This window comes from Oryctolagus cuniculus, chromosome 21 (assembly GCF_051225735.1).
Source record: "Oryctolagus cuniculus isolate XC-2025 breed Fujian yellow rabbit chromosome 21, ASM5122573v1, whole genome shotgun sequence".
In the NCBI taxonomy this organism is placed as follows: Eukaryota; Metazoa; Chordata; class Mammalia; order Lagomorpha; family Leporidae; genus Oryctolagus; species Oryctolagus cuniculus.
In genome coordinates this window covers 30,608,812-30,636,134 of record NC_142887.1, presented here as the reverse complement: position 1 = coordinate 30,636,134, position 27,323 = coordinate 30,608,812, and the positions used below count along the sequence as shown (strand labels likewise).

General features: G+C 58.2%; 3 protein-coding genes across 8 annotated transcripts in view; 1 reads left to right on the top strand and 2 right to left on the bottom strand.

The window, feature by feature from the left end:
* Positions 1-6,584, bottom strand: part of GNAZ (G protein subunit alpha z) — a 46,310-nt gene extending 39,726 nt beyond the window's left edge. Inside the window, exon 1 of the mRNA XM_051837136.3 lies at positions 6,332-6,584. The gene's annotated coding sequence lies outside the window, so the exon portion shown is untranslated. The remainder of the gene's footprint in view (positions 1-6,331) is intronic.
* The window catches only part of RSPH14 (radial spoke head 14 homolog), a 69,966-nt gene extending 53,973 nt beyond the window's left edge, over positions 1-15,993 (top strand). For 3 of the 4 annotated variants that reach the window (XM_008250154.4, XM_008250155.4, XM_051837138.3), the window contains exons 5-7: positions 11,829-12,054; positions 14,066-14,202; positions 15,684-15,993. In XM_008250154.4, the coding sequence (XP_008248376.2) occupies positions 11,829-12,054; positions 14,066-14,202; positions 15,684-15,922 (602 nt within the window). In that variant the 3' untranslated portion in view covers positions 15,923-15,993. The remainder of the gene's footprint in view (positions 1-11,828; positions 12,055-14,065; positions 14,203-15,683) is intronic. The other variant, XM_089323235.1, reaches the window with a different exon arrangement.
* A 5,263-nt stretch (positions 15,994-21,256) lies between these two features.
* The window catches only part of LOC100338951 (sodium/glucose cotransporter 1), a 69,245-nt gene continuing 63,178 nt past the window's right edge, over positions 21,257-27,323 (bottom strand). Inside the window, exons 13-15 of one of the 3 annotated variants that reach the window (XM_070065730.2) lie at positions 26,463-26,681; positions 23,949-24,051; positions 21,257-21,888 (exon numbers count right to left, since the gene is read on the bottom strand). In XM_070065730.2, coding sequence (XP_069921831.1) covers positions 21,596-21,888; positions 23,949-24,051; positions 26,463-26,681 — 615 coding nt within the window. In that variant the 3' untranslated portion in view covers positions 21,257-21,595. The remainder of the gene's footprint in view (positions 21,889-23,948; positions 24,052-26,462; positions 26,682-27,323) is intronic. The other 2 variants (XM_070065727.2, XM_051837134.3) reach the window with 2 other exon arrangements.

Genomic DNA, 27,323 nt, shown 5'->3' with positions numbered 1-27,323 from the left:
GCTAGGTCAGAGGGAGGGTGCAGTGGTGGGGCTGGCCTACTGCTGGTAAGCACCGAAATCCTGCCGCAGATGTCACCAATCAGCCATGACTGCCTTCCTCCCTGAGCCAAGACACAGACCCGGACTCCTCGGTGGCCACCTCCAAGTGGGAAAAAGGACGACAACTATCCACACCCTTGACCCAGTCCAGAGCTTACGAGGAGAGGGAGCTGTGGCCAAGAGTGACCCATGAGGGTCACTGTTTTGGACACACTGGGGACTTCAACTCAAGCCTCAAGCCTTCCCCTGCACCGAGCTGCCCTCTCGACCCAACTGACAGGCGCTCCCTGATGTTGGAGCACAGGGGCCACCTGGAAGGCCGCTTGGCCATCACCATGTTTCTCTCCTGCCATCAGGACCTTGTCCCACCTCTCCCCTCTAGGACAGCATCCCAGAGACATGCCTCTGGCAGTCATGATTATGGGGATCCCCCTGAGTCTGACCGGAGCCCACCGTGTCATGCCATGTCACCGAAGGGGCCAGATGCCAGCTGGAGGCTTGAGAAGCCACCACCTACTCCAGGATGAACCACGGTCAGGCCCGAGGGTGCACGGCCGGTGCTGTCCACCTGCAGGTGGTTTGTGTTTGGTGATCAAACAGAAGGCCTTGAAGAGACGCGTCTCGGGACCCAAAGGCAGAACCCCTTAGGAGCAGACGGTTGACAGCACACAGCCCCAACCCTCACCATCAGTGGGCCCCACCAGGGCAGCTGCAGGCCCGTCCATTGCCATCCTCATCTGCCTCCACAGCGACTTCCTGCGCGCTTGGCCGGATTCTCCTGATGAACACAAAGTCCTTGCCTGAGAGCTGGCATTTAGGTCCAGGAGAGGGGCAGCAGGGACACACCACACGCAAATAAAACGAGGGATTGGTTAGACTGCGGGCCAAGGGGACACAGTACTGTCCTGGACAGAGGGCCTGACAGGCCTCAAGTGAACACGCGGTCAGCAGACGCACGGACCTTTCTTGGGAGGGACCCTGAGAATTGTGAACGAGAAGACAGAGCAGCCAGCGGGGCCACAGGGCCCCCAGAGAACCCAGCCTTCCACACGGATGCACAGACAAACTCTCCAAGCAGCTGGATAAAGGCAGCTCTAGAAGCCAAGGGAGTGTAAAGATGGCTAGTGAGGAGCCAAGCCCCCATGTTGTCTCCAGCAAGCCTTGGGTCCCCGGAGGGAAGCAAGGGTTAGTGCAGAAGGGGCCTTGCAGCCCACACACGTCAGCCCCACATTTTAGAGAGAAGCAAACTGAGGCCCCAACAGGCAGTGTGGCGGTCTGAGGGTGCCCTGAGCGCCTGCCTGCTGCCTCTCCCAGGGGTGCGGACTGGGAAGGGAACAGGCCAGGAGCCAGCTGCAGCCACTGTGTCTGCCTCTAGCCCAGCAGGCACAGCCAGGCCGCCACCACCACCCTTCCAGTGGCCAACCAGAGGGCGGGAGTCAGGCCACACGAGAGGCAGCTGGGCTGCCCTCATGGTGTCAAGGAAGCAAGCCCTCAGGTTGCGGGACACCCTCCTCGGCGCCCAGTGAGTCAGACCCACTGCGGCATCAGGAAGGGCCACCCGCCTGTCTGGGTCTCAGTCTCCTCAACCGTAAAGCAGCGGGAGTGGGGGTGGGGAGGGGGCAGCTTCTTTCCCAGCAGCACTGGCCACGGGAGGCCCCTGGCCATGGAGCCCAGAGCAGGCTCCTGGTGCCTTCCTTGCAAACGCTGTACATGGGTCTAGGGGGAAGAAGATGTGTACACCAGGCTCAACACACTGGAGGACTTGGTCTCCATGGCTCACGGGGACTGGCCTGGCTGAGGGATCAGGGCTCGGGCCAAGGGAGCCTGTCCTGGCAGCACACCCATCTCCACAGGGTGACCACGCAGTGGGGCAGGGGTCCCCTTCTGAAAGGTTAGTGCTGGCCATCCCTTGCAGGGCACAAGACCCGGCCAAGCCCTAGCCCTGAGGAACGGGCGTGCTGTGCGTGGAGGCAGCCAGAAGCGCAGGGCTTGACGGCGTTTGCAAGGCCCCGCCCTGCGCTGTGGCTTTTCACAGTCTCGATGTAGCACTTCTCGATGGATTCTCCAGGGACGTCTCTAAAAGAGAGTTATACCTTAATTTAGAAGCAAATAACTCAAAACTCTGCAAGGCAGCAGGTTCCTTTGGAAAACAGGCGAACTCAAGGAAGCCATTGTCACGGGAAGTGGCTGGGCCTGCTGGCCCTGGGCCTGCCGAGTCCACTCCAAATGCCACTGGGGGTCCACAGCTCGGTGGGGGGTGGTGTGGTGGGGAGAAGCGGTAACAACTCATAGCAGGCCATCTTCCTCTTCAGGTGGGGTTTTGGGTTCCCTGGGCCAGGAGGCTGGAGGTGAGGCCCCCGGGCTGTTCTGATTGACCCAAACATAGAGAAGAGAGGAGAAACGGAGCAGGGTCTGGGCAGCAGGCTGACAGGCCTTCCTCCTCTGTCAGCCCCAGCTGTCCCCGTGGCTTCACGGGCGAGTACTGGGTGGTCACACAGAGCCCTATGCCTGCCATCGCCATCTTGCATCACAAACTCTTCAGCAAGGGGCCTCATAAACTGTGTGCTTGGCCCAGCCACAGCCAAGTCCCTTCTCAGGCCTCCAAAGCCCACCCCCCATAACAGTTATGCTGCCCCCTCACTTGCTGGCCAATTCTCCCCAAACCCTTTCTCTGGAAGCCCTGAGGTCCAGTCTGGCCCCACTGGCCTCTGTCTACCCTTGACCCCACCGTGGCCTTAGCCAGGCCCCAGATGCCCACACCCCTCCACGCTAAAGACTGTAGCCTCATTTTGCTCTCTGACCTCCATGCGCATCGCCGTCTAGTAGGTGTCTGGTCCCCCCCCACCGCCCCGCCCAGTCCCTCCACAGCTTCCTGCTCAGCCAAGCCAGCTCGGCCCTTCCCGCAGCTCAGGACGAAGCTCTACAGCTGTCCTCGCCTCTTCTCCATCAGCAGGTCTGACCCACTACTCTTTAAATTCAGTCTCTCATCCGACCTTGCCAGTTGCTTCCCTGCCTGGAATGCTGCCCAGAGGCCTGTCCAAGCTGGCCCCAGACCTCACCCACACCCCCCCACCCCAAAGTGGGCTCCAGCCCCCTGGCCTCCAGGTGGGACTGCCGGTGTACAGGGCTGTGTCTGCATTTGTACCTGTCACCCTCTCCTGAGTGCCCTCTCCTGATCAGCCACACAGCACAGCACCAACCCCTCCCCCACTTCCTGCTTCTGGGCTCATCCTACCTGGCACTCAGGTACACAGGTGTCACTGTCAGCCTCTGCTGTCAGACACTCGCGGTTGCTGCATCCAGGCCCTACCTACCTCCTGTCCTGGCACAGCATCTGGCATGTAGCAGGTGCTGGTAAATCTTAGTTGACAGAATGAATGAATGAGTGATCGAAGGCATTATATGAGGTTCTGCTCCCCAGATTCCCAATGGAGGGCTACCGTTTCTTCCCGTGTACCCCAGGATTGGCCAGAGGGTCCCTGTGAGGTGGTCTCTGTCGGTCCACCTCCATGAAGCATCGCCCCTGCCAGTGTGGAGGTGCGCGTAAGGGGCCAAACGGGTAGGGAAGACCATGGCAGGAGCTGGGCGGTTCATTCAGCTGTTTGCAGACACTTGGTGTCTACCCTGGTGCACCTACCAGGCACAGCGCTCACAGGCTGCCCCAGAGGCTCTGCCACCCAACCTGTCCTTCCAGGAGAACAGCATGTCCCCAGACTTCCTGGGAGCCATCCATGGTCAACAGCAGCGGGGACACCTTTACAGCCACCCAGAGTCTTTGGTCTTCTGAGGCCAGCATGGGACAGCACAGGGCTGCACACACCGTCATCCATGCTCACACAAAAGACAACCAAGCGGCGAGGCTGAGGCCACACCCTGAATCCAAGACCAGCCCTTCCCTGGCATTCAGGGGGATGCTTCATCCCCCCAAGCCCTGGGTAGCCTGGCCAAATATGTCCAGATACCACGATGCTCCTGGAATCACCCAGAAGCTCCTGAGATCCAGACCAAGGCACTTTGCCCCCCGGCTCCAGGAAACAGAAAGGCCGAGAGGCTGGAGACAGACGAAGGTATCCATTTGCTGTCCCAACCCTGGAGTCCACGGCAGGCTCCCTGGAACAGGCCAGAGGGAGGGGCACACAGTGAAGCAGCTTCATCCTGCTCAGTACAGACTGGACACCTGGCGAGCGCACACTGGCCCTGCTCTCGCTGCAGCAACCTGGGCCTCAGCCCAATGCCTGTGTGTGTGTGTGTGTGTGTGTACACGCGCATGTGTGTGTGTGTCTGGGGGCAGGCATGTTACAAAGACAAGGGGCAAACAGCACTTTAGAGGGTGGGTGGAAGCACCCCCAAGGAGCGAGGGGGCAGATCCAGGGCAGGAGGGGACAGCAGCTTCCCAAGGGGGAGGAACCACGTCCCATTCAGCTTCTGTCTCACAAAGGCAACGTCTGTCAGGAACACACGGGATGAGTTTAGACCAAATGCCAGTGTCTCACGGTCCCCGTAGAAGGAGGCTCACTGCTCCATCCAGGCATGGCCAGGCCCTGTGCACCCCCACCCCCTAGACGGACTCTCCCTGGCCGCCATGGCTGCTGCTTTCAGACAGCCACAGCCCAAAGGCACAGTCACCAGCTAAGCATCACCCCTTCTAAAGCAGGCAGCTCCATCCCCGTGAAGAACAGAGCTGGGCGGTTGGTCACCCAGAGCCCCGGCCCTGCCCAAGACATAAAGTGCCTGGGAGGAGGAGTCCCGGGCTGCAAGGGGGCTCTCTCCTATCTTTAAAGCTCTTTCCCGAGCCTACCCCAGTTCACAGGGTCACAGAACTGCACCCCTTTCATAGGCAAGGAACCTGCCGTCTGCAGCCACACTGCAAATAAGTACTGGGGCTGCTCCACTTCCCTAGCACCCACAGGACGGCCCCTCCCGGGCTGTGCAGCCCCCACCTGCCTTCCCTGCCACACCCCTCCTCCTCCTTCCTGATTACACACCAGGCGCCCACTAAACCCAACTGCCAGGCACCCTCTGTGCCCCCATCCCCCTGGCCCACAGAGCCCACCCCAGCTGTGCTCATGTCCTTCAAGCTCCAGTTCAAATGTCACATTGCCCACAGGCCGGTCTGACCCAAGCCCCGGGCACCTCTCTGAGGCCTGGGCACCGGCAATCAGGGCTGGGTTATCAGAGCACAGACGTCTGTCTCTCCCCTGTGGGAGTCAGTCCCTGGGGAGGGAGGGCAGGCCGACTGCACTCCCACCCCGTCCACCCCAGCGCCAGGCCCTGGGGGAGCCTGCGCTCAGTAAATATTTGCTTAATTGAATTTCGCCAAGGAGCTTCTTCCAGACAGGGCCAGGGTAGAGAGATGAGATCCCCTAGGGCAGGGCAGAAGGAAGCAGGTCAGGGGCCGTCTCCCCAGTGTAGACAGACCCACCAGGCAGGTCTCCCCACCCAGAGATGCGGGCTCCAGGGAACCCTGGTCTCGCCTGGCACCGCCTTCTCATCCTTTCTCTCCGTGTAACAGGGAGCCCCAATCCTCGGCCTAGGCGGATTTCCGCCACCATCACCCAGAAAGGCTCAGCACCGCACTAAAGGCAGAGGCCCCCTCCCTCCCCACCCAGATCGCCGCAGGATACCGAGGCCCGGGCAGGAGGCCTCAACAACCCTCCCCCAAACACCTCACCGCCTTTTAAGGTAAAAAAAATAATAATAATATTGAGCCAGGAACGTATTCTAATCGCAGCAGGTCGATACTCACGTCTCGCTTGCATGGCTCAGAGGAACCTGCTTGCTCCCAGAGCAATGACCGAGAACGGCGAGTCGTCAGTCCCGGGCCCAGGCCTCCCTTTCCCTGGCTCTTCTGCTAGGTTTCAGCCAAGGCCACGCGTCGGCGCCTCGACCACCCGGGGTCGCCTCCTTCCCCTCCCTCCTCCGCCGCCCAGCATCCCCCGAGGGAGACCCCGCCTCGGCACCGCTCCCGCAAGCCGCCCGGCCCAGGCTCCGCACCACTGGTTGCTCAGGAGAGACCGGTGCCCCCGGCCCATCCACCCCCGGCCCGCAGCCGCTCTCCTCGGCCCAGCGCACCTCGCTCCCCCAGCACCTGCCGGCGTCGCAGCCGCCCCCTGCCTCACACACCAGGCACCCCCGCTCCCGCCACCCCCAACCCCGGCCGGGCATCTTCGACGCTGCGCCCGGGCGGATCCCGAGCACAAAGGCCCAGGTGGGGGTGGGGTGGACGCCCGGGCCGCGCCCCCGACACCCCAGATTCAGCCTCGAGCCCCGGGCTGCGGATCCGCTCACTCACCTCAGGGCCGCGGCACCGTGCATCTGCCGACCTGCTCCCGGGCGGGGCGGGGCGGCGCGGCAATCGCTGGGCAGAGGCTCCCTCGTTCCGCACGACGCGGGGCGGCGGCACCCGCGCGGGGACGTGACCGGACCGCGGGCGGCGCACACGCTCCGGCCGGCCTAGCTCCCTCCGCCCGCCCTCCCGCGCCGCCCGCCACCCGCCCGCGGGTCCGCCCGCCCCGCGCCGCGCCGCGCCGCCGCCGGCAGGGGGCGGAGCCGCGAGCGCAGCTCGTTGCCAGGCCAACCGCGGGCGGGGGGTGCCGCGCGCCCGCTGGGCACCACGCGCCGGGCGCCACAGCCCCACCACGGGCGCCGGCTGGCTGTCCATTGGGCGCGGGCGGCTGACGGACGCTCAAGCAGCCCAATGGCGACGGGCAGGGGCGGGGCTATGGCTTGGCGCGCGCCGCAGTCCCGCACGCGCTGCCCGCTCTGGCGACTCCCCGACTGCGTGGCGCTGTGGCCGGGGCTACACACCACCCTCGGCGGTGGCCCCGGTCCCCTCCACTGTGGACGACCCCGGGCTCCTTCTCCCGGCCAGGGTTCGAAACCAGCCTAGCCCCTTCTGAGCTCCGCGACCTTGGGCACCCGACTGACCTCTCTCTCAGCCTTGCTGTTTTGCAGAGTGAGGCTGGCGACACCTGCTTCCCTGGTTTGTCGCTGCAGTCCGCTGGGTCGTGTGAAGGGCCTATGGAAATCCCAAAGGCGTGCAGCGGTGAGGTCTGTGCAGCAATGGGAGAGGACATTCGTCATCTCTGCGGTGATTGCTCCCAGCGCGTGTCTTGGGGACACCTGGCCATCCTGGCCCGAGGCAAGGTTGCATTGCGAGGTATGGGAGGCGGAAGGGTCTAGGAGCTGGGCCCCCCAACCCGAGGAAAAGAAAGGAGTCAGCTCCTGTAACACCAGCACACCCCCTCCCCCATCCCCCGTAGGTGTGTTTGGGACCCTCAAATGCACCTGACAGGCTGTGAAATTCTCCTTTCGGTTTCAGGAGGAGCCTATCTGTGGGCCCCAGGGCCAGGACCCCTCCACTTCCGTGCTTAAAAGGGTCAGGCCAGAGTGCCCCAGCTAGGAATGCTGCTGTCTTTCCATCATGGTAACCTGAAGCTTTATGCATCCCCGCAGCCTCCCTGTGAAACGCACACTCCTGGTCAGCTCTTTCCTTATCGCTTTATGTGGTCAGATCACCCCATCGCCCCTCTCATTGTGCTCTGCAACTGATCATGGGCAGGGGTCAAGGCGGGCTGTGGCCCCAGCCCAGGTGTGTGGTCTGAAAAGCAGGGGCACAGGTCTCTGGCTGTGCCAGCCGGCTGCTGTGGCATGGAGACACCATTTGCCCCCCCGCCCCCGGGCAGGTGCTCTTGCACAGTCAGGAATGGGATAGATATTGGTTCTGGGCACCACTGAGTGGGACTTAGAGCTGGCGCAGGGCCCACTGGAGGTGGCCAAAGGAATTTGCCCGGCATTGGAGGGGCTTCCTCCTTCTGAGGGGCAGCTGTGCAGGAAGTAATCATCTGCACATGTTCAGAGGTGGGCACTGGAAGTTCCCACAGCTGGATATGGGGTCCGAGCTGGGCTGTTTGCAGGGGGCAAACCCAGATGCCACAGTGGGAGGACCACTCTGGCAGGGGGTCTCCCGCGGCCTTCCTCACCTGAGAGTAAGAGGGGACTGTTCAAACCGATGGCTGTGTCGGTGACTGGGAGCCTCCTCCATGCTGAGCGTATTTCTCGGGTTTTAGACCCCGCCCCTCCGTGCTCAGATGCACCTGGCTGCAGGGCTGCAGCAGAAGGCGGAACACGGGGCTGTGGGGGCCGCGTGGGTGGGGGGAGCCCTGGGCACCTGCCCAGCTTCCTGCTGGAAGAGATACCTGGACTGCAGCCCCAGCAGAAGCAGAGATGACCAGTGATGTGGGATGGGTGAGAAATGAGTTCCAGGGCATGGAGGGCTCTAGGCATGAAGGCGGTGGGGCCAGGGAAGAACCCAGAGACCCCCCCCCCCCACACACACACAGCTGGAGCCCACCAGCTTCGTGCCGTGGTGTTGGGAAGGGTGGTGCAGGGCCACGGGCCGTTGAGTAGGATTGGGAATGTTGGCCCCAGGAGCCCTGGAGAATTTTACAATGATCCCTCTAAATTTGAGAAGGTAGAGGGTAAGCTTTGGTTTCGTGTTTATTTACAGTAGGCATGATCCCATAGGCTAGGTGAGTGGCGCTACCGGGCATCAAGAAATTACACAAATATGAGTTAGTCCAGAGAAAATAACCAGCGGGTAGGTTTGGTCCGTGAGGCCCAGTCCATGGCAAGAGGCTGTTGTGGCTGTGGGGTTGCAGGGGACTGAGCAGAGGCAGGGCAGGGAGAGGTGGTGGGGGAGGGAAAGGCAGGGACCACGGGAGTTGCTATGGTGACCAGAGATGCTGGAGGAAGGGGCGGCCTTGCTATTGGTGGATGAGCAGCTGGAGAGGGGGCCCAGAGCTGTGGGAAGAGAAGGATGGTTGTGCCATGTGCTATTACCGTGAGGCTGGGTGGGGATCAGTGTGCCAGGAGTTCAAGGCCACACAGGGTGAAAGCTGGCTGGGTGAGTCACAGTGAGGCGCAGGGACCCTGAGGTGCCAGCCGTGGTTGTGTAGTTGCTGGGGCAGGAGGGAGTGAGGCTGGGATCAGAGTGTGGTGTAGTGGGTTAAGTGCCCTGGCCGTTGTGGCCATTTGGGGAGTGAAGCAGAGGATGGAAGACCTCTCTCTCTTTCTCTCTATAATGCTGCCTTTCAAATAAATAAATCTTAAAAAGCAACAACAACAATAATGTGGGAGCTAGCACTCCGTCCTGTGTCCCCAGCTGGCCTGGAGGACAGAACTGGGGCTCTGCAGTAGGCGGAGGGAGGGGCCCCTGGGGGTGAGCCCACCTGCAATATCTCCCAACCCAGCAAGAACAGCTGGGCTAGGAGCAGCCCCCCGCCCCGCCCCGCCCCTGGAAATGGCCAAATCTCCATCGCAGATGGCTCCATGCCATAGGCATCCGAGACCCCTCATCCCGAGTGGGTCTTTCTGGCTCCTACACACCAGCCAGGCCAGACGGCCCCCCGTGCCTCTGCTGGCCTGGACGCTCCTCCTCTGTGGAGCCGAGCCCCCCGAGTCTCCCTCCCTGCGTCATCGCTCTTCAGGACACCAGAGCTCCTGGTGCACACCCGTCCCCCTCTCCGGGAGCGACCTCTCCTCAACAGTCACCCCATTCCCTCCAGGTGAGGGTGGTCTGGACTGACAACGACCACCCAGGCCTGACCTGCGTGATGCTGCCCATGCTGGCTGGCTCCTTCCTCTCTGCTCTGCACCTGCCCTCCCCTCCCCCACCCCCACTGACCCTCAGGCTGCAGCCTAGTGCCGTGGGGCTTCTCAGCCTGGGGTCTGTGCGTCCCACCCCGACGTGCAGGAGCCATCATAGATCTGGGTTAGTTATAAATAACCAGGCCCGCGACTCTCCTTTTAGCTGAGAAGAAGCAAAAAACGAGCAGAAAGGCACACCCGAGCGTGTGTTTTATTTTTAATCTCCTCCCTCTGTCTCAGAAGGAACCCAGGTCCCGGAGCTGAGTGTTTCTAGGAGCAGAGGCCCAAGACAAATCCCCCAGAAACAAAACCCTAGGGAGCAGAGGGGGCCCTGGCGTCACCTCCATCTGCTGTGTGACCTTTGGCCTTGCAGTGGCTTCTCTGTGCTTTTCTGTCCTCACCAGGGAGAGGAGAGCACCTCCAATATTCCAGCCTCTCGGACCTCAACTCTCTCCCTCCGTCCTCCCCCAGCCTGTGCAGCTGCAGCTGAGACACCTGCCCCTGGGATTGCCTGGGGAGGTTAGGTGCCTGTGAGGCCATAGTCAAGTCCGGGATGGCCGGTTCCTAACTTCCTCACCCCCAAGTCTCTGCTCAGGTGCTCCCCAGCATGGCAGCCTGTCCCTTCCATCTGCCAGCAAAGGTCAAATTGTCACCTCCTGGCTGTGAGCTGGTGTGTGTGTGTGGCAGGGGAGGGCAGCCAGGTCATGGCTGAGTGGGACTCATGACCTGGAGCAGGTACCGAGGCCTTGGGCAGTGGCAGCGGGCCAGGGGTGTGTCCACAGGGGAGGGTGGAGAGGTTCAGGCCAACAGGCCAGGCGACCTGGGAGGGACCATGGCAGCTTTTGTCTCTGGGCACATGGGGACAGCCCTTTAATATGGACAGGGAAATCCACACGTTCCCACCCACGCCCCCACGTCAGGTCATTTCAGTGATGAGGAAACCGGGCTCAGAGAGGCTAAGGGGTTCGTCCAAGGTCTCACACCTGGGAAAGGAAACATCGAGGAGGCAAAACCTAGGCATCTTTGGAAATCTGTGCGTATTAAATGTTTAAAAAACCCAAGCCACAAGAAAGCGCTTTTCCTGCGTTGTGAGTGCCCTGAGAGTCGCCGCTGCACCCTGGTGGCTCAGTGAGGAGCTGGTGACCCCTGCCCGCCCCCTGGCCTCATCCCCCGGGGCACCTGTCATTGATGTCCTCAGGGAGGGAGGGAGGAAGGCTAGGGTGATGACTTTAAAAGAGGAAATCCCTGGTGCTAATTGGCACTCAGAGACCTTTAGGCTAATTAACCTGTTTAATTGTCCATCTAGAGTAAATTAGAGGGTTTAGCAGTCAGCGGTGTTGGCTGGGGGCCACCTCCGTGGGGGCCGAGATGGCTTCGCGGTGGGCAGCGTGGGCTGCTGGGCAACAGCGAGGCCAGCTGGGGCCGAGGGGCTCTGTGGGGGGGGCGCAGCCCCTCCCCCTGGGCTTCTTCCGCCGCTCCGGGAGGCGGCTAGGCTCATAGATGCCGCCCAAGCTGGGGTTCTCGGTTCCACTCCTCTGGGCAGCCCCATGTAGGCCTCGCCCAAGAGGGAGGGGAGCTGGAAAGGGGCACGTGACGGGGGAAACTTGTTTATGGGGGAGTCTTGCCTCCTGTGCTGCCTCTGGCGCCTTGACACCCCTGTGGACTCCTGTCCGCTTCCGCAGCGGGCACGGCTCTCCCGCCGACACTTGGGTATTTGACCGGGTTTCCATCCCAGGCTCTCCTCGTGGGCTGGGCAGATCCGTATGGGATGTTTGGAGGGTAGGGGGCAAGGGGGTCAGCTGGCTCTCCACGGCAGTGGGACCCTGCAGGAGATGCGCTGCCCGGATCTCCCAGGGGTGGTTGCTGCTTCTCAGGTCTCTGTGCACCTGTTTATAGCTAACGTCCTTGAGGCACAGGCATTAAAGTCTAGGACTCGTGGGGTCCCTTGGGGCCTCACCTCTCAGCCGCGAAGACACCAGTTCCTCCTGGTGGCTGCCCAGGCCCCTGTCAAGCCCACCCACCAGCTCTGCAGGCTCCTCCCTGACTCCTACCCCCTCCCTGCCCCCCAAGCTGCTAACTAGCATGGGTGGAGTCCAGGGGCCGGACGGCAGCCCACTCTCATTGCCAATCCTGTCCTGCAGGGGCCCAGGGCATCGTGTTTAGTGGCCTTATCCCCGCGCTGGTGTGGAAGGTGCAGAGGGAAGAGGAGGATATCCAGGAGCTCATCCTGGACACGCTGGCCCCCTGCCTGCAGGTGGACGCCACCGAGGCCCTGAGCAGCCATGCCGTGCCCTTCCTCAAGCAGAAACTGCTCAGCACCAACGATGACATCCGCAGCAAGGCAGCCCGCGCTCTCATTGCCATCAGGTGAGGCCCAGCCTGCCCTTGGGTCCCTGCTGAGGCCAAGGGCGTCCACCCCAGGCGCCTGCTTGCCTGCGCCTGCCTGCTCATGTCCTGTGTGCCAGGCGTCGCGTGCAAACCTCACGTCTAGGAAGGGGAATGTGTCCCCGTGACAGGTGAGGATGCTGTGGCCGGGGGTCTGGCCACCTACTCCAGGTCGGTCAGGTAGGGTCCCGGTCTAAATCCTGGCCTGGAAACTGAACACTAGAGCCCCCTTCCTGAGGTTAGGCTGGCCTCCCCGCCACATCTCTGCCTCAGCCAAGGCCACGGGTTTCTGGGTCCTGGCTTTCTTGGGATCTGGGGTTCTTGCCAGAGGCCGGAGCTTGTTGAAATGCAGAGCTCTAGAGCCGGCACCGTGGCTCACTAGGCTAATCCTCCACCTAGCGGCACCGGCACACCGGGTTCTAGTCCCGGTCGGGGCGCCGGATTCTGTCCTGGTTGCCCCTCTTCCAGGCCAGCTCTCTGCTGTGGCCAGGGAGTGCAGTGGAGGATGGCCCAGGTGCTTGGGCCCTGCACCCCATGGGAGACCAGGAGAAGTACCTGGCTCCTGCCATCGGATCAGCGTGGTGCGCCGGCCACAGGGCGCCAGCTGTGGCGGCTACTGGAGGGTGAACCAACGGCAAAGGAAGACCTTTCTCTCTGCCTCTCTCTCTCACTGTCCACTCTGCCTGTCAAAAAAAAAAAAAAAAAAAAAAAGAAACGCAGAGCTCCAGGCGCTGGCCCAGGACCCATCATCCTCCAGCGCCTTGTTTGGGCTCCCTTCCAGTGAGACCCTCATGGCCAGCATCCTCTGCACAGCCCCCAAGACCAAGGGCTCTTAAGATGATCTGGCCCTGACTTGGTCCGGAGGGGGAGAAGTAGCCCGCATTCAGACTAGGGCCTACTGCATGTGGGATGCCCAGTGGCTGCTAGTGGCTGGACAAATCTGGAGTCCATTGGCACTCTGGCCAAAAACCTCCTGAGGTCACAGCTAGTGGCCAGCCAACCCCATTTTCCTGGGGTGTTCCCACCGCTCCTCAGTGTCCCTGAGCTGTTACTAAGGGCCCTGCAGAAGTGAGCACTCTGGGGACAGTGAAGTCACTAAACCCAGTGCCACAGAGCTCTTTTCTTCAGGACACATGTGCACTGGGATGTCCCCATGAGGCCTGGGAACAGCATTGGTCCTCTCACAGATGGGAAACACTTAGGGAGCCCCCACCCCATTCTTCCCACAGCTTGCTTCAATGCTAGACTAAGAAGTGACCTAGAAGTCACTCTGAGTGCCCCACTGCCTCTGCAGCCCCCAGCTGCTCACCACAGTTGGGGGTGGCCCAGTCCACCATTGGAAGCACCAACCCTTGGTGAGAATCAAACCTGTCTCCCTGGGGTTCACACCCTTGGGTACTCCCCTTGCCTCCATCCCCTCCATAGGAAGAACTCATGTCTGGCTTTTTTATTTTGTTTAGATTTTTTTTTTTTAATTTGATAAGCAGAGTTATAGAGAGAGAAGAGGAAAGAGAATCTTCCATCGGCCAGTTCACTCCTCAAATGGCTGCAGGCTGAAGCCAGGAGCCAGGAGCTTCTTCCAGGTCTCCCATGTGGGTGCAGAGGCCCAAGTACTTGGGCCATCTTCCGCTGCTTTCCTAGGCTGTTAGCAGGGAGACGGATCAAAAATGGAGCAGCTGGGTCTTGAATCAGTGCCCGTACGGGGACCGGCATTGCAGGCGGAGGCTTAGCCTGCTATGCCACAGCGCCAAGCCCATGTCTTTCCTTTGTGTGATGACTCAGGGTGAGGCCCCATCACTCCCTGGCTCTGGGCTTCACCTTCCCTGATAGCAGGCCAAGTTCACACCATGGCTGTTGTGCACCCTTGCCAGGCCATGGCCAGTCCCAGGCCACCGGAGGTGGTCCCAACACCAATCTCTTCCTTTTGTGTCCCTCTGGGGGCAGTCCTGGGCCTTGCCCTCCACTTCCCCCCACTATCCCCTCTCTGTCTCAGCATCCCATTGGAGGGCAAGGACCAGGTGTGTCAGTATGACGTCATCCCCATCCTGGTGCACCTGCTGAAGGACAAGGAGGAGGAGGTGCAGGCCAATGCTGCCGGGGCCCTGATGTACACTGCAGTGACCACTGAAGGTGAGGTGGCACCAGGCTAGTCCCTGGGCCTGGAATTCCCTGTGGCCCAGGCCCCTTGTGAGCTATGATTCTGGGATTGATGCATTTGCCATCCATGATCCTGTTAGCCTGAGACCTAAGCAAACCCTGGAGCCCTTGAGCTGATGGATGGTGCTTCTTGGTCATCATCTCCTTTCTCAGATAGGGGAAGGAGAGGTAAGTGTACAGGGCCATCTCCCCCGAGCTGGTCAGGCTTCCTCACCAAGGCACCCAGCCCTGGGCATGCACAAGACACCTGGGCAGGCTCCCATTGCTGGCGGGCTCTGAACACCGTGTGACCTCTGCTCTGGCCCACTCCAGTACCGTGTCTTGGATTCACCATCAGTGCACTGCAAATCCTCCCCAGGACAGAATCTTCCCCACAGAACCCTAGTGATGGGATTTGATGGTGCCTGTCTTCCTGTGGCGCAGCTTGGATTCTGACTGCTCCCCACATGCTTCTCTCGGGACAGCCTCAGTTGTCAGCCCGGGGTCCTGCCCAGCCCAGCCAGAGACCCAAAAGGCTGGGACCCAGGGATGTGAGGCCACCCCGAGCCAGCACCCCAGCCCAAGCCCTGTGCTGGACCCAAAGGTCTCAGCCTTGGCTGCCTGGTTGGCTGTAGCTGCAGGGTGACAACGTCGGGGGAGGTACACAGGATGGGGGCCGAGTGTCCTTTGACAGGGGCTTGGGAATTGCCCCAAAGAACCACGGGAATTAGTAGGGCTGAGGGTGGGGCCACGGACTGGGACAGTGATGACTGCAGGGGGCGTCTCCCTCAGGTGTCAATGTCTGTTCCCACCAGGCTGGGCACTGGGAGGGCGAGAGTCTTATGTTTTTGTTGCCTGGTGCAGGGAAGGGACTCAGGAAATATTTGCCACCTAAAGGAATGACTGGGTTTACATTTTAAAAATTTACTTATTTTTTTATTTGAGAGATAGAATTACAGCGAGAGGGAGAGGCAGAGGCAGAGCTGGGACAATCTGAAGCCAGGAACCAGGAGCTTCTTCCAGGTCTCCCACATGGGCGCAGGGGGCCCAAGCACATAGGCTGTCCTCCGCTGCTTTCCCAGCCATTAGCAGAGAGCTGGATCAGAAACAGAGCAGCTGGGACTTGAACCAGCGTTCCTGTATGGAATGCCAACATTCCAAGTGGTGGCTTAACCTTGCCATCTGAATTTACAAATGAATGTTCAAAAGAACATTCATGCTGTCCTGGGAGGACTGGATTTGCAGGACAGGATAAAAAGGTGGATGGGGAGAAGTGTTAGGGACAGGAAGGGCAGGGAACTGAAGGGGCCTGGCCCAGGCCAGATTCTGGAAGGTGCAGGAAGGTGGGGTGACAGAGGGAGCCCAGGGTGGTTCCTCCCCTAAAGACTGCTAGGCAGAGGGTGGGGCTGGGAGATGGGGAAGAATGCCCCCCTGCAGCCAGCTTGGTAACAAAACCTGGTGTTGGTGGCCTGCAGGGAAGTACGCGGCCCTGGACGCAGAAGCCATTCCCCCACTCTTGGCGCTGCTGTCGTCGCCCAAGAGCAAGGTGCGCCTGAACGCTGCCAAGGCCCTCACCATGCTGGCTGAGGCCCCCGAGGGCCGCAGGTACCTGCAGTCCCACGTGCACGCTTTCCGTGTCCTCGAGGTGGAGCACAATGAGGCCATACAGCGGGCCGCCCAGATCGCCATCAGTGTCATCGAGTGGAAGCCCTGAGCCCCTCGTGGGGCCAGACCCCACAAGCCGCCGCCTCTACACCTGAATAAAAGGACTAAGTCTCTGCCTCAGGTCTAAATGCCTCTTTGTGTTCCTGGAGCAAGACCTCACCTCCTTTGTCCTGCCTAAGGGGTGACATTGGGCCCAGAGGGGCCACCCGGGGCGGGGGGCACAGGCAGAACCCTGGGGCCAGACATGGATTGTAGGTGGGTTCTGGAGCTCTGTTCTCTGCTGGGGCCCAGGGACCCCTATGGCGGTAGAGAGCAGTGTTCAGAGCTGCAGGGCCAGGGGTGAGGGCAAGGGAGCTGTGTTGGGGGAAGGAAGGAGCAGCCAGAGCAGGCAGCAGCCAAGCTGGGGTGCCCTGCCCCTCCCCCACACCAGAGAGCCAGAAGGAAGAGGAAAAGTATGGCTCAAGGGGGCTCTCCCCTTAGGGGTGAGCACTCAGGACAGCAGGGATGGTTCTGGTGTCCTGGATAAGATCCTATACCCCCCTCCCCCATACACACCCAACAAACTGTGGTCTTCCCCTAAGCAAGGAGGTCAGGTGAGCAGGCTCCGGGCCTGGCCTGAAGCTGACCGTGCCATCCCCTCCACCCTATGCTGAGCCTCCCACCCTGGCCCCTGCTGCTTCTCTCCCTGCGGGGAGGCCAGCTAAGAGGCTGGAGGGCTCACGGAAGGGGAGAGCCAGGTGGTGGTGAGGGGGAGCCTGAGGCATGGCGACGATGCCGGGGGTGCTCAGGAGGCCCCCCTTGGTCTCCGCAGCCCTGCTGGCTGGCAAGGGGTTGGTTTTGCTTTGGCAGAGCGGCTGCCACTTCAGTTGCTGTGGGTGCAGAGCTTAGCATTGGGGCTGGGGGCTGGGCGGGTGCCTTAATTGTCCCCCAGAAGCTCACAGACGCTTCTGGCTCTTTGGCAGGGGCTTCTCTCACCCACGTCACCGCTGGGCAGTCTTGTTTCCTGTGGGAAGCCCACTCCTCCCAGAATACACATTATCAGCAAAACCAGAGCCTCTTCTTGTGGTCCTTGCTGTGAGCCCCAGGGGCCCCCCATTTCCCCTCCCGGAAACACAGGGAGGTTAGTGTCACTGGAATTAAAGGATCAGCCCAGCGAGGCTCTCTTGTTTGGAAGGGGCTGGCTGCTGGGCCTAGCTGGGGTTTCAGCTTCGATCCCATCCTTTAGAAAAGGAGATTTTTTATCCTTCAGTGAAACAGGTGCTCAGGGAGCTTGCCTTTCTTGTGTCCCAGCTGCTCCTCAACTCACAGCAGGCTGGCTCCTCCCCTCCTGCTGGCCCTGGCCCCCTTTGTAGAACACCTCCTCTCTGTACCTTCTCACAGTGTCAGTGTTTCTCACGGTCCTGTCGAGGCCCTCCTTACTCCCACTTCCTCTGCACTGTCTCATCTGCCTGGCTTCCTTCTTACCTGGGCCTGACCTCTGCCCTCTCTCCCCTGGACCCTTAACTCCAAGCTAGCATCTACCCTTATATGTCCCCCCGGCCTTGGGGTGTGTGTGTGTGGCTCTGGCAGCATCCCAATGAGCGCCAATTTGAGTCCCAGCTTCTCTACTTCCGATCCAGCTTCCTGCTGATGGCCTAGGAAAGCAGTAGAAGATGGCCCAAGTGCTTGGGCCCCTGCACCCACATGGGAGACCTGGAAGAAGCTCCTGGCTTCAGATTGGTACAGTTCCAGCAGTTGCTGCCATTTGCAGAGTGAACCAGCAGATGGAAGACCTTTCTCTCTGTCTCCCTCTTTCTGTCTGTAACTCTGCCTCTCAAGTAAATAAATAAATAAATAAATACTACTTTAAAAATAGTCTCTGGGGACAATTAAGAGCAGTCCTTCACACACTCCCAAAGAATAAAGAGAAGGGAGCTTTTTCTAACTCTTTGCTACTACCCTGATACCACAAAGACAGCACAAGGAAAGAGACCTATAGACCAACATTCCTTGTGGATACAGACACAAAAACTCAAATTAGCAAACCAAGTCCAGCAACATATAAGAAGGATAAATACCACGACCAAGTGGGACTTGCCCCAGGAATGCAGGCTTGGTTTAACATAGGAGAATCAATTAATGTCACACACCACAGAGATAGAATACAGGACAAAAATCACAGGATCATCTTTTTTTAAAAAATTTATTTATTTATATGAAAGGCAGAGTTACAGAAAGGTAGAGGCAGAGAGAGTAAAAGAGAGAGAGAGAGAGGGAGAGAGAGAGGTCTTCCATCTGATGGTTCACTCCCCAGATGGCTGCAACGCCTGGAGCTGCTCAGATCCAAAGGCAGGAGTCAGGAGCTTCTTCCAGGTCTCCCACGCGGGTGCAGGGGCCCAAGGACTTGGGCCATCTTCCACTGCCCTCCCAGTCCATAGCAGAGAACTGGATTGGGAGAGGAACAGCTGAGATTCGAACTGGTGCCCACATGGGATGCCACACTGCAGGCTGCGGCTTTACCTGTAGCACCGGCCCCCACAAGATCATCTTAACAGATGCAGACAGGCTTTGTGGAATAGCAGGTAAAGCCGCTACTTGCAACGCTGGCATCCCATACAGGTGCTGGTTTGCTGCTCCCTTTCCCACCCAGCTCCCTGCTGATGGCCTGGGAAAAGCAGCAGAAGGTGGCCTAAGTGTTTGGGCCCCTGCCACACATGTGGGAGACCTAGATGGGGCTCCTGGCTCCTGGGTTTGGCCTGGTTCAGCCCTGGCTGTTGTGGCCATCTGGGGAGTGAACAAGCAGATGAAAGATCTCTGTCTGCCCCACCTTTCAAATAAATAAATAAATAAGTAAATAAATAAATCTTAAAAAAGATGTAAAGCATTCCACAAAAATTCAACTCCCATTCCTGATTAAAAACACTCAGCAAACTAGGAATAGATGGGAACTTCCTCAACATGATTTTAAAAACTGCAAAAACTCACAGCTGGCAACACATATTTTATGATGAAAAATTGACTGCTTTCTCCCAGAGATCAGGAACAAGGCAAGGATGTCTTGCCATTTCTGCTCAACCACATTTTGGAGGTTCTAGATGCAGAAATAAAAGGCTTTCAGATCAGAAAGAAAGGTGTGAACTGTCTCTGTTTACAGATTTCATGATCTTACCTAAGAAAAGATCTCAAGGATATGCACTTAAAAACCATGAGAACTAGTTAGAACAAGTTCAGCAATGTTGCAAGACACAAGGTCGCAATACAAAAATCAACTGTGTATATGCTACCGACGAACCACCCAAAAATAAAATTAAGAAAACAATTTTGGGGCCGGTGCTGTAGCACAGTGGGTTAAAGCCCTGGTCTGCAGTACCAGCATCCCATATGAGTCCTGGCTGCTCCACTTCTGATCCACCTCTCTGGTGTGGCCTGGGAAAGCAGTAGAAGATGGCCCAAGTCTTTGGGTTCCTGCACCTACATGGGAGACCTGAAAGAATCTCCTGGCTCCTGGCTTCTGCTCAGTGTAGCTCCAGTTATTTGCAGCCATCTGGGGGAGTGAACCAGTGGATGGAAGACTCTCTCTCTGCCTCTGCCTCTCTGTAACTCTGCCTTTCAAATAAATAAATAAATAAATAAATAAATTTTTTTTTTAAAAAGAAAGAAAATTTCACTTATGGTAGCATCAAAAAGAACAAAAACACTTAGAAATAAAATTGACAAAAGAAGGGCAAGACCATAGCCTTGGAAATTCATGACTGGAGCATAGGGAGATTACTGATGCCATAAACAGGAGTGTCATTTTGTAAAGTCAACAACAGGAGTCACTGTGCACTTACTCCTCATGTAGGATCTCTGTCCTTAATGTGCTATACATTGAGATTTAATGCTATAATGAGTACTCAAACAGTATTTTTCACTTGGTGTTTCTATGTGGGTGCAAACTGTTGAAATATTTACTTAATGTATACTAAACTGATCTTCTGTATATATAGAAAATTGAAAATGAATCTTGATATGAATGGAAGGGGAAAGAGAGCGGGAAAGGGGAGGGTTGCTGGTGGGAGGGAAGTCATTGGGGGGGGGAAGCCAATGTAGTCCATAAACTGTACTTTGGAAATCTATATTCATTAAATAAAAGTTAAAAAAAAAGAAGGGCAATACTTTGGCTCTGAAAAACAAAGCATTGTAAAGACCAAAAGAAAAGGAAAGATAGCCCATGTTCATGGATCAGAAGACCGAGTGCTACCAAGATGGTAATAAATAACGGCATGCAGCTGAGACCCAACACACGGGAAACAGAGACCTTCCCCCAGTGTGGCCAGTCTCCACATGCTCAAGCCAGTCACCCTGGGGCCCTCCCTGCAAAAGGCTCTTCTCTTTGCCTCTCTGTCACTAACTTGCCTGCATGCTCTAGCAGTCTCCTGAACAGTCTCCTTGTCTTCCCAGCAGCATCCTGGCAAATCTCATCCCATCACCTCCCTGCATCCACTCTTGGACACTTAGGATCCTAAGGCAATGGAAAAACCCCGACTGTCCTCCCATATATGTGACATGCCTTGAGCCCCAGCCCATGTCTTCCGACGTGCTATCCCCTCTGTGATCCCCTGCTGGGCGCTCCTGCAGCACACACACTGCATGACAGGCAAGAGTGGGGCCTCATGCCCACCCTCCAGTCTCTTCCCTTGTGAAATGTGTTTAACCCTAATCCTCCCCCAAGGGTGGTTCTATGGCTTGAACGTGATAATGCACTTGCCCTGGTACAAGAACAGCAGGGCGTGCGAGACGCCAGCTATTAGTGTCTCTCCCTTGACTGCATGCCCTCAGAGCAGGTCCCTGTGCTCCACGCATAGCTGTTTTCCTGGAGCGCAACACAGTGGCTGGCATAGAGTGGGCCCTCGAAACTGTCACATGAGGTTGAAAGAGAGGTGAGGGCAGGTCCTCGAGGAGCCTTCAGGGTGCTTTGCATGGTGCTGGCTAGGCTGCCCCCACACCACGTCAGGGTGTGGGAAACTTCTCCTAAAGACACAGATATGTATTCTGGCCTGAGAATAAGGAGGAGGAAGGGGAGGTTTAGGGAATCCCTATAGAGTGGCCGTCCTCGCCACAGACAGACCAAGCCTGTACCCATGTGTGGCAGGTGCCCGCCCCCGTCCCCCGCCCATGCTGAGCTGTGGGAAGCCCGTTGTGCCTGGTCCAGGCTGTGGCTCCATGGCCTGTGTGGTCATCAGCACTCATAGCACCTGTGGCTGACATCCCCTGATGGGGTGGCACAGGGGGCAGGGCAGGGCTTGTACAGTACAACGTCTTTGCCAGCAGGACCGTACCTTCAAAAACGAACGAAGAACAAAGTGACAGAGGTTGGAGAGAGATGGTGAGAGTCAAGTAAACACAAGCAAAAACCCCAAATATATCTAGAGATAAAAAGCCAAAATTAAATTTAAAGTGAAAGTCAGTGTTTATGCAGGAGAAACATTTGGAGAAAATGACTCATTCTGCAAAGGAACAGCTGTTCTCATTTGCATAGTATATCATCGCAAATGGACTTCACTCTGTCCTGCCCGGCACACAGGCCTTGTGGCTAGTGGCACTTGACATCTGACACTGAGGGAGTGTTCTCATTACAGCCATTCTTGGCCCCATGTCCTTGGGCATTCCCAGAGGAAATGCTAGACCCCCTTCATGCCAGGGACCCTGGAACCTGGGGCAGCTCTGCCTGCCCTCCCAGCTGCCCTGGGCCACAGCGGCCTCAGGCATAGTAGATGAAGCCGGCAACCACAAGTGTGATCAAGCTGAACAAGAGGCCATTGAGCACCCACTTCACCAGGGACTTTGGCCACCTGCCACCCCCCTTTGCATCTTCTGACCTCCTGGCTGCCTCTCCTGGGGCCAGCCCCTCTGCCCCTTCCAGCGACAGGTCCCTCTGCTGCACAGCCTCCTCCTTCACCTTTTCTGGGGCCAGCTTGGGGCCTGGTTGGGGGTCCAGGCCACAGAACAGGGTCCAAGTCCTCCAGATGCAGGAGTGGCCCTCCTTGAACATCTCTGGAACAGAGGGGAGGGGCGATGGTCAGGAGGAGGACCTTCAGGCTGTCACCTCCCGGCAGCAAGTCTTGTGTAAAGCCCACAGACTCCATCCTTGCGTGAAAGATGCTGACATGTGACAGACAGTGGGGAATGAGGGGCCTGGGCCACACTGTGGGATGTTCGGGGCTGTAGTGCTCTGAGCTGAGCCACACCCCTCGATGGAGCAGTGGAGGTGGTGTCTCTGGGGCCCTCCCTGGGAGCTTCCCTCTCTGCAGCTCCTCTGGGCAGCCCTACACCCACAGAGTCCCTACACCCACAGAACCAGACACTGCTCTCGCTGGCAACCTCTCAAGGAGTGTCTTTTCCAGGCACCTACCAGTCCCACTGGTTGGCCCCGAGTAAGGCCATCCCTGGGCCCTTGAAAGAATTTGGAATCCCAAGGTGGCCATTCATTTCCCTGAGTCAAAGACTGAAAATGCCTAACCACAGGCCTGATTGTTACTCCTGCGGCTGCCCGGGAGGTAGGCGCTGGCTTGCCCTTGGGGCCTGCTGTCAGCACCATGGCCAGCTCCGGTACAGCAGCCTGGGCCCAGTCAGCGCCTGGAATGTGACCCCAGAGTGTTCCTGGGAATGGTTTCCTCCTGTCAGTCAGAGCGGGCTCCCTGTGGTGTGCATGGCGCCATCGCCTATGTCTCAGTCCCAGAAGTCTGGCTGAGAGGCATCAGGGAGCTGGAACCCATCAGCTGGGGACAGACATTTGACGTCAGGACTGAGAAGTCCTGGCCATCAGACTCTTGCTTCTGGTCTCAAGTGCCCATGTCACTGTATCATACTGTCATGTAACTTCCAGGACACAAGAGGATTCTGGGAGAGGCACTGGTCATTCAGTGGCAAGTCCCAAGGCACAGCTGTTACCCAAACAGCCCAGGCTGTGTGACAGGCAGCTGGCTGGCCCAGGGGTTAGACCGCCTGTGTGCAAATCCCAGCTGACCATTACTGGTGACATACAAGGCCTGGGGCCAATACATGACTACCCAATGCCTTGGTTTCTGCTCTTCTAAAATGGGATTAGTAATTGTACCTATCACATGGGCTATAATTTTGGCAGTCCTGGAATATCGTGAGCACCCACAGTCAATTTACACCCCACTCTAGGAGAAGGGTGAACAACGGGCACTGGGAGCCAGACGCACACTTCCATCTGCAGGTGTCAGGAGGGTGCCCTGAGCACCTTCCAGGCAGGTGCGGAGAGGGGGCCCCAGACCCTGCTCTTCTCAGCCAGGCCCTTTGCTACCTTCCCTCCCCCACCAGACTCTCAGGCTCATCCCCACCTCTGCCGGGGACTCAGGCTAATCTCATTATCGTATTTATCCCCATGTGCGTCAGGGCCCAATCAGTACAGGTCACCTCCCTGGTGGCCCTGAACGCTCCCTTCTGACCCCAGCTGCCAAAAGCTCCCTCCTGGCCCTCTGGAGGCCCCAGGGCCTCCGCCTCCCCATGGAACCCTCTCTGCCTTCCTGTTCAGATTGAGACCCAGTTTGCTCCCAGACTCTGGTGCTGTCTTAGGTGGGGCTGCTTTTCTCTCTCTCCCCATTCCTTCCTGCCCTCTCCAAGGAGCCCTCTGGATTTGAATTCCTGTGCCACTGGCCTCTCCTCCAGCTGGCTCTGCAGGAGGCACAGCACAGCGTCTGTGAGGGTTGGTTCTCAGGCCTCACCTCTCTCTGCCCATTAACATTCGCCTCAGTGGACCACCCCTGCCCCTGGGAAAGTTTCTGTGATGCTCAGCACTGCTGCTGTCTTTGCCTCTGCTGCCTCCTGCTCATCACCTGGGGTCCTCTGGCTCCAGCTTCGACCTTGCGTCCCCTCTCCCTATCTCAGACCCCCAGGGGCCTGCCAGCATGTCTGCTGGCCCTCCTTCCTGCCCAAGATATGCTCTTGGAGTCACCATCTCAGGAGGTACTGTAGGGAAAATGAAAGACAGGGACTCTGCCTATAAGAGCGTATTTTGGGGGTGCAGGCCATGTCACCCGCCATGCTCCACGCAGGGCCCCTCCCAGGCCACGGATCTTCCTTCTCACCAGGCTGCGGCGGGGACTTGGAGAGTCTCTTCCATCGCATTTCCACCTTCAGATCCACCCTTTCCTCCTGGCTGTTGCGCAAACTCCAGCAGAGCCGGTGGAGCTGGGGGAGAGCAAGGGTGTGTCACCACCAGGCGGGACCAGCAGAGGCTGGGCACCAGGGCCCCCATGGATTGGGAGGAGATCTGGCTGTGGGACTCTAACAGAAGGTGGGAGGAATGTGGAATGGGAAAGTGGAGGAGCCAGGAAGTCTGGGTTTCAGTCCTGGCTCTGGTACCGTGTGGCTGTGTGCCTTTGGCAAAGGGTGACTCAACCCATCTGGGCCTCACTGTCCTTCAGGGTAAAGCAAGGAGTTGGAGGCCATTGAGCTTGGGGCTCCTTCCCTTGTGAGGCTCTAGGAACACGCACCCTTTCAGGCAGAAGTACCCCTCGCCCCATCTACTTCTGGTGGCATGGTGGGGGGTGGCTGTTGTTGGGAGGAGCATGGCAGGGTGGACCCAGAGCTTCAGACATTCTAGAAGCCTCTACTGGACCCCAGAGAGGGCTGTGGCTCAGCTCAGGGTGGATGCACCTGGCCCCAGGATGGGGTTTGTGGTGCCTGGCACATGGTCACTGGCCCATGGATGCTACTTTCCCTCTCATGTCCCCCTCCCTCTCGGCAGCCACCATGCATTTTTAGGAAACTGGCGGCTGCTAGGCAGCTGGGAGTGGCTCAAAACACACTCGGCTAAGTGAGAAAGGGCATGGGCACAAGGTTGAGATGATGCGAGCAGCAGGAAAGGAAGATGATCTGAAACTCAGAGACCCTGAGCAACAGAACACAAAAGCCAGCTACCTACTCCTAGCATCTCAAGGTGCTGGGAGCAGGGAAGACCCCCTTGCACTGTGGTTGCCAAGGCAGGGACCAATCACAGTAGGGCGTGAGCATCCACCACTTCTCCCTACTCACTCTGCCCTTCTTCCAACAGCTAAATAGAAGCCGGGCACAGAGAGTGGCCAGAGGGGAAACCCAAAGTCTACTGGGGGGCTGGGAGCCCCGAGGCTGGCAGTCTTCCAAGTTTCCCTGCCCCTGAGATTTGGCCTTGATGATGGAATCCCAACTTTGATCAGATCCAGGGCAACACTGTAGAAAAGGCACCCAGCCCTTGCATACCCATGCCTCTGAGGAGACTCCCCAACTTCAGATAGACTTCCAGGACCCTCCTTCTTGCTGCTGTCTGTGGGGGTGGGGTGGGGTGGGAACTCCCTGTCCTGCTAAGGTGTGGGAGTAGGTGACACAGTGGGGCTTCAGAGCCAGGTTACGGTCAGGTCCACTAGTTTTGTTACCTTGGGTGAGATACCCAACTTCCCTGAGCCCACGCTTTCTGTTTGTTTTAGACAGTGAGAGAGAGAGTGGGAGAGAGAGTGGGAGAGAGAGAGAGAGGTCTTCCTTTTTTCCGTTGGTTCACCCCCTAAGTGGCCGCTATGGCCGGCGCATTGCGGCCAGCATGCTGCGCCGATACAAAGCCAGGAGCTTCCTCCTGGTCTCCCATGCAGGTGCAGGACCCAAGCACCTGGGCCATCCTCCACTGTACTCCTGGGCCACAGCAGAGAGCTGGACTGGAAGAGGAGCAACCGGGACAGAATCCGGCTCCCCGACTGGGACTAGAACCTGGGGTGCTGGCACCACAGGCGGAGGAATAGCCTAGTGAGCCGTGGAGCCGGCCAAGCCCAGGCTTTCTAACAGAGCCTCAAAATTTCCATGCCGGGCCGGCGCCACGGCTCACTAGGCTAATCCTCCGCCTAGTGGCGCCGGCACACCGGGTTCTAGTCCCGGTCGGGGCGCCGGATTCTGTCCCGGTTGCCCCTCTTCCAGGCCAGCTCTCTGCTGTGGCCAGGGAGTGCAGTGGAGGATGGCCCAGGTGCTTGGGCCCTGCACCCCATGGGAGACCAGGAAAAGCACCTGGCTCCTGGCTCCTGCCATCGGATCAGCGCGGTGCGCCGGCTGCGGCGGCCATTGGAGGGTGAACCAACGGCAAAAGGAAGACCTTGCTCTCTGTCTCTCTCTCTCACTGTCCACTCTGCCTGTAAAAAACAAAAACAAAAACAAAAAACAACTTCCATGCCGGACAGCTGCCTGCTGGGAGGTTGGCTGTGCGTCTAAGCTGTGACTCAGGGGCAGCTGCCAGTACCACTGCCCCTCCCCCTCCCGCTGGCTTAATCCCCTCCAGGTGGGCAGCTGCTAGGCCTGCTGGGATTACAATAATTCACACGTGGAGGTGAGTGACCTCAAGACTGCCAGGGCAACTTTGCATTTTTTTCAGAGCCAAATTCCTCAATCTGAATGGATACCTAATCGGCAGCTCTTTGAAGAGCTGTCCATTGAGCTCTGTGTTTAAAGGCAGGGTCCTTTCCGTGTGCTGGGGCTGTTTCTGACCCGCCCCAGTCCCACCCCCAGCTTGCCCACATCCAGAGAGAAGGCAGGGACCCTGGGGACCCTGGGGACCCTGGGGTTGGGCTCCCAGCAGCACTCACGTGTTTGTCGGGAATGGGGTCCGTGGCCAGGGAGATCACCAGCATGCTGAGCAGGCTGATCGCCAAGAGGATCAAGTTGAAGTAGAGGTAGTGCACGCCGCAGAGGAAGGCAGGACACCTGCTCTTCTGCATGCAGCTCCAGGGCTGGCTGAAGATGAAGTCGACCAGCAGTCGAGAGAAGCCCATCACAGTGCCCAAAATCAGCCCCCAGAAGGCACCCTGCCAAAGAAGGGAGTCCACAGAGTCACCTGCGAGGGAGACGCCATGAGACCGACTGGCTTCGTTCTCACTCTCCTGACGAGGCCACTGAACTTAAACTTGTCCTGGGGAGGCCATCCCAGGACCTCACAGAAGCAGAATTTGCAACAGTGAGGACATGCCAGGCCTGAGACGCCTGCACTCTCTTGGGTCAATCAGAGGATTTAAAAACTCTTGAGTGACAGCAGACTCATAGAATGGCGGATGTCCTAAATAGCACTCTGGCCTCAGAATCAGCCCTAAAGGCACTCGGATCTGGCTGAAAAGCCCATGAGAGTATTTCAGGCATGGAAAGCCAAGACACTCTGGCAAAAAGATCTCTGTGAGTGAGATCCCAGTGGAAAGAACAGGTCTTCAAAGAGGGAGGTGCCTTTCTCTGAAGGGAGGAGAGAACCTCCACTTTGACTATGACCGTGTCTAAACAAGATAAGAGTCGGAGAACTCAAGGGGCTTCCATAGCCTTGGAAACTCATGACTGGTGCATAGGGAGATTACTGATGCCATAAACAGGAGTGTCAATTTGTAAAGTCAACAACAGGAGTCACTGTGCACTTACTCCTCATGTAGGATCTCTGTCCTTAACGTGCTGTACACTGAGGCTTA